Source organism: Dama dama, chromosome 18 (assembly GCF_033118175.1).
Source record: "Dama dama isolate Ldn47 chromosome 18, ASM3311817v1, whole genome shotgun sequence".
Taxonomy (NCBI): domain Eukaryota; kingdom Metazoa; phylum Chordata; class Mammalia; order Artiodactyla; family Cervidae; genus Dama; species Dama dama.
Genome location: NC_083698.1, coordinates 101,137,771 through 101,142,509, shown reverse-complemented (window position 1 = coordinate 101,142,509; position 4,739 = coordinate 101,137,771). Strand labels below are relative to the sequence as shown.

Genomic DNA, 4,739 nt, shown 5'->3' with positions numbered 1-4,739 from the left:
CAAAGAGTCAGACATGACTGAGCAACTGAACAACAACAAAAATCTCTTAATATTTCCTCCCTAGAACCCATACAATTCCTGAAAGATTTGCTGTTAATTCTTATACTTAATGAAGACGTATCTTGCTTTCTTTAAATTTATTTTCTCTGCACAAGGCTTAGCTGGTGGATTGCCTTCTCACACTGTCCATCTTACATTCAAAGTGTTACTCGGGCGTCACCTTATCAGGAAACTGTCCCCCAGTCTGCAGTCTGGTCTCAATGTTCCTCTTATCTACTCCCATAAACCTTTCTTTGAATCCATCATTACACGTCACCTGCCGCATAAGCAAATCCTTTTTTACTTTTTGCCACATCACATGGCATGTAGGTTCTTAATTTCCTGACCAGGAGTCAAATCTGCACCTCCTTCCATGGAAGCACAGAGTCTTAACCATTGAATTGCCAGCAAAGTCCCTGTAAGCTGCTCTTTACCATACCATTCTTTCCCTTCATAGAGCTAAGAGATTTGAAAACTGTCAATGTCTTGTTTACATTTTACCCTGCCCCGGGCACAGTTGTGGTGCCTGACACGCAGAGTCTGCTCAGCGTTGGTGAAATAAATGAACAGATGTATTCATTCTTGTGTAATGAATTCTGTACACTTGGAAGATAATGACTTCGGTAAGTGTTGCTCTTCAGCTTAGTTCCATGTAGACCACGTACTCATGGTGCACACACTTAGCAGTGTGGCGTGTGCATGTGTGTACACACACATGCACACACTGTGGCTGGGTAGTATTTCTTCATCAGAGAAAACTTTCTGTCTGCCCTTCCTTGAATGGCAAGCTCATGCACTTCCCTTTATTAAAAGCCCCAGTCGTGGTTCCCCAGACTCCAGGCTACATTCCAAGTTCTTGTCACTGCTAGTGGGTAAGGGGGGGAATTCCACATGGTCTTTGAGACCTTCAGGCCAGCCAGGGTGCTACCAAAGACTCATTGTGGTTACCACTCTCAGGCACAGAGGGAAAGTCTGAAACAGGGGTCATCCTGCCCAGGTTAGTACCCTGCCTGCTCAGAGAATGACCTGGCTGATTGAGCCTGGCTGGGTCCCTCGGGCCCCTCACGATACCTGGAGGAGGCCTTTCAGCCTCTGCATCTGGCCTCGTAGCACAGCCTTGAACGTCTCGTTGCGGAGGGTGAGGATAAAGGGGTTGAGGAAAGGCGTGAGGATGGACGTCACTAGGGCCACAGTCTTGTTGACCTCCGCAGAGTGTGCTTTGCCAGGCCGGACATAGAGGAAGATGGTGCTGCTGTAGCCAATGAAGACCAGGGTGAGGTGAGAGCCACACGTGGAGAAGGCCTTCTGGCGGCCGCTGGCAGAGGGGAGATGGAGCACGGTGCTCACGATGTAACCATAGGAGACGAGGGTCACCAGGAAGGAGCTGAGGACAAAGGCCAGGGCCATCACAAAGTCCCAGAATCCCAGCAGCCTGGTGTCTGAGCAGGACAGCTGCAGCAGAGGGGCGTTGTCACAGAAGAAGTGGTTAATGACGTTGCCGTGGCAATAACTGAGATAAACCCGGGAGAAGACAGTGGGCACCATGGCCAGGAAAGGAGTTGCCCAGGCAGCCCCTGCTAGCTGGGCACACACAGTCCCGCTCATCAAAGTGCCATAGTGCAGGGGGTGGCAGATGGCCACAAAGCGGTCCAGGGCCATGTCAGACAGGATGAGGAAGGAGGTGGAGCCCAGGGAGAAGTAGAAGTAGAACTGGACCATGCAACCAGTGAAGGAGATGACCTTGTGGGGGGCCAGCAGGTCAGAGAGCATCCTGGGCACGGCAGTCATGGTCACCAGGATCTCCAGCAGGGAAAAGTTGCCCAGGAAGAAGTACATGGGTGTGTGGAGGTGGGTGTCGACGAAGATCGTGATGATGATGACTGTGTTTCCTATGAAGGCGAGAAGATAAAGCACAAGGAAGGGCCCGTAGAGTAGGATCTGCAGTTCGCCAAGATGGGAGAAGCCCAAGAGGATAAATTCAGAAGGGTGGCTCAGATTTGCCATGGTGCCGGGGCTGGGAGCCTGAGAGGAAATGCAACAAGAGACAGAGATGGAGAGACAGAGAGAGACAGACAGAGAGAACCAGTGACCGTGAGACAAGGCTAGAGGCGGAGGAAGAGAGGCTGGTAGGTGGTCATGGGTTCACAGAAGGAGAGATAAAGACAAGAGAAAAAAATGGGAATATGAGAATCATTGAGAAACAGGGAATCATAGAAGAAAAACATGGAAATCTACTGATAAGGAGAGAGGAAAGCAGACAGGAGCAGAGGAGGAAAGACAACACAGCAACAGACATTTAGAGAGAGGGCAAGAATGGAATGAAACAGGAATGGAGGAGTAGGAGAGGAATACCCAATAGGTGAGAGGGAAACAGAAAAAGATAGGGAGAGGAGGGAACATGGAAAGAGAGAATTTGTGTCAGTCAATCAGATGCCCAGAGTGTAGGGTGATGCTGGGGGTCTCTGTCATGACCCAGAGAGTCTGAGAGCCCTCTTACAGCTCCCTTTATGTCTTTCTCGGCTGTCTCCCTGGCGAGGACCCTCCATCACTCACATTTCTCCAGTTATGATCATGAAATGAATGGGAAGTCAGAGTTTCAAGCCAATAAATTAACATCCTTTGGGGAGGACCCCCTGGTGTATGTATCCAAAGACGGGGAGCAGAAGGAACACAGGAGGGCACAGAGACCAGCCTGGAACTAGATAGGGACTGGAAGGGCATCAGCATTCTAGCCAGTGGCGGGCACTGCTCTGATGAGGCAGTGTCCAGGGGGACATCCCCCAGACATCCCCACCCCTTGCCCACATCCCAACTCTGCCCACTCAACCCTAGTGGTTTGGAGCATAAGCTCTGGACCTAGGGTTGGATTCTGATCTGATGTTTGTCAAACGTAAATCTGCTGCTCTCTACTACTTCCCTCTCTTAGCCTCAACCTCAGTTCAGTTCAGTTGCTCAGTCATGTCCGACTCTGCGCGACCCTATGAACTGCAGCACGCCAGGACTCCCTGTCCATCACCAACTCCAGGAATTTACCCAAACCCATGTCCATTGAGTCGGTGATGCCATCCAACCATCTCATCCTCTGTCATCCCCTTCTCCTCCTGTCCTCAATCTTTCCCAGCATCAGGGTCTTTTCAAATGAATCAGTTCTTCACATCAGGTGGCCAAAGTATTGGAGTTTCAGCTTCAGCATCAGTCCTTCCAATGAGTACTCAGGACTGATTTCCTTCAGGATGGACTGGTTGGATCTCCTTGCAGTCCAAGAGACTCTCAAGAGTCTTCTCCAACACCACAATTCAAAAGCATCAATTCTTCGGCGCTCAGCTTACTCAGATATAAAATGAAGATAATAATAGTACTAGCTTCGTGAGCTAAGACAGAGATTAAATGAGTCATTTGCTTAGTTACAGTGATGGGCATGGACCAGGGGCTCAGAAATTAGTCGTTGTCATTGTAGTCATTGTCATCATATGACGCCAATGAACTTAAATTTTCTTGGACCTATGATTCTTTAGAGTCAATATGTGTGTGAAGGTGTGTGTAGTAGGGGTGTGTGAAATTTCCAAGCTTTATGCTGTCCTTTAGAACTTCAGTTCACTAAAAGGATATTTTTTTAAAAATCTTCAATTTTCAAGGAAAATAAATTTTGCAGTACAAATGATCAGAAGTGGAAAGATTCAAGATGTGTGTAGACATAACTCTGGCCTTCTCTCTGGCTCCATAAAAGCTGCATCTGAAGCTGTGTCCTGGCCAACAGCCATGGCATTCCAATTTAAAGAAGAAGGGCTGTCCCTCCGTCAGCCTTGTACCCACTGGTAAACCTTGTGTGTGAGTGTATGCTCAGTTATGTCCAACTCTTTGTGACCCCATGGACTGTAACCCGCCAGGCTCCTCTGTCTTTGGGATTCTCCAGGCAAGAATACTGGAATGGGCTGACATATCCTCTTCCAGGGTATCTTCCCAGAGATGGAACCTGCTTCTTCTGTGTCTCCTGCATTACAGGCAGATTGTTTATTGCTGAGCCACTGGGGAAGCCTGGCAAACCTTAATGGTAGGGCTCAAATCTATACCCAGCACTGATCAATTCAAACCAAGTCCCATGTCTGCGCTCTCTGGAAGCCTGACCCCCAAGCAAACCCAAGTCACTCACTTTAGCCTCTAAGCACTACATCTTCTTTTTGAGCTGCTCTTGTGAAGAAATCCATGTCTAGAGACTCCTGCCTGTTGGGTCCAGTTTGTGACATAATTGAGGTGCGATCTGCAGTCTATCACCCTGGGTTAGTGGGCTGCAGCTGGCAGAGGTGGACAGGGCTTGTGCACAGCTGGAATGGGGGTTTCCTGTGGGGTGAGCGGCTCCACAAGCTATAACATCTCTAACCCTTACGTGAATTTCCTAGTTAAAGGCTTACCCTGTGTCACCATAGAACCCGGCACAGCAGCACTGATGTGGGGCCTGAAGTGGTAAAGAAGGCTTTCTTGAGACCAGAGGAAAACACTGTATCTTTCTCCCCAAAGATGAGTGTTCTTGGGGCTCTCTCTTGCCCCTGGCTTTTTGATGTGGTTTACAGCTGAGCTTATCCTGGATGGGAACCCAGACTCCAGCAAACTGTCCTCTGTGGGGATGATGAGAAAGCAAGGAGCCCTCTGGGGATGAAGAGACACTGGTGTTACTCCTCAGATTAATGAGAGGCTTGCTGCTC

At 49.0% G+C, this 4,739-nt stretch overlaps 1 protein-coding gene across 1 annotated transcript; it reads right to left on the bottom strand.

Annotated features, from left to right (window-relative positions):
• Positions 1 to 205: 205 nt before the first annotated feature.
• On the bottom strand, positions 206 to 2,043 carry LOC133073087 (olfactory receptor 6V1). The gene is made up of 2 exons (XM_061166555.1): positions 1,111 to 2,043; positions 206 to 316 (listed from the first exon to the last, which is right to left on the bottom strand). Exons 1-2 carry the CDS (start codon positions 2,041 to 2,043, stop codon positions 206 to 208), a joined length of 1,044 nt encoding a protein of 347 aa, XP_061022538.1.
• Between the last annotated feature and the right edge of the window lie 2,696 nt (positions 2,044 to 4,739).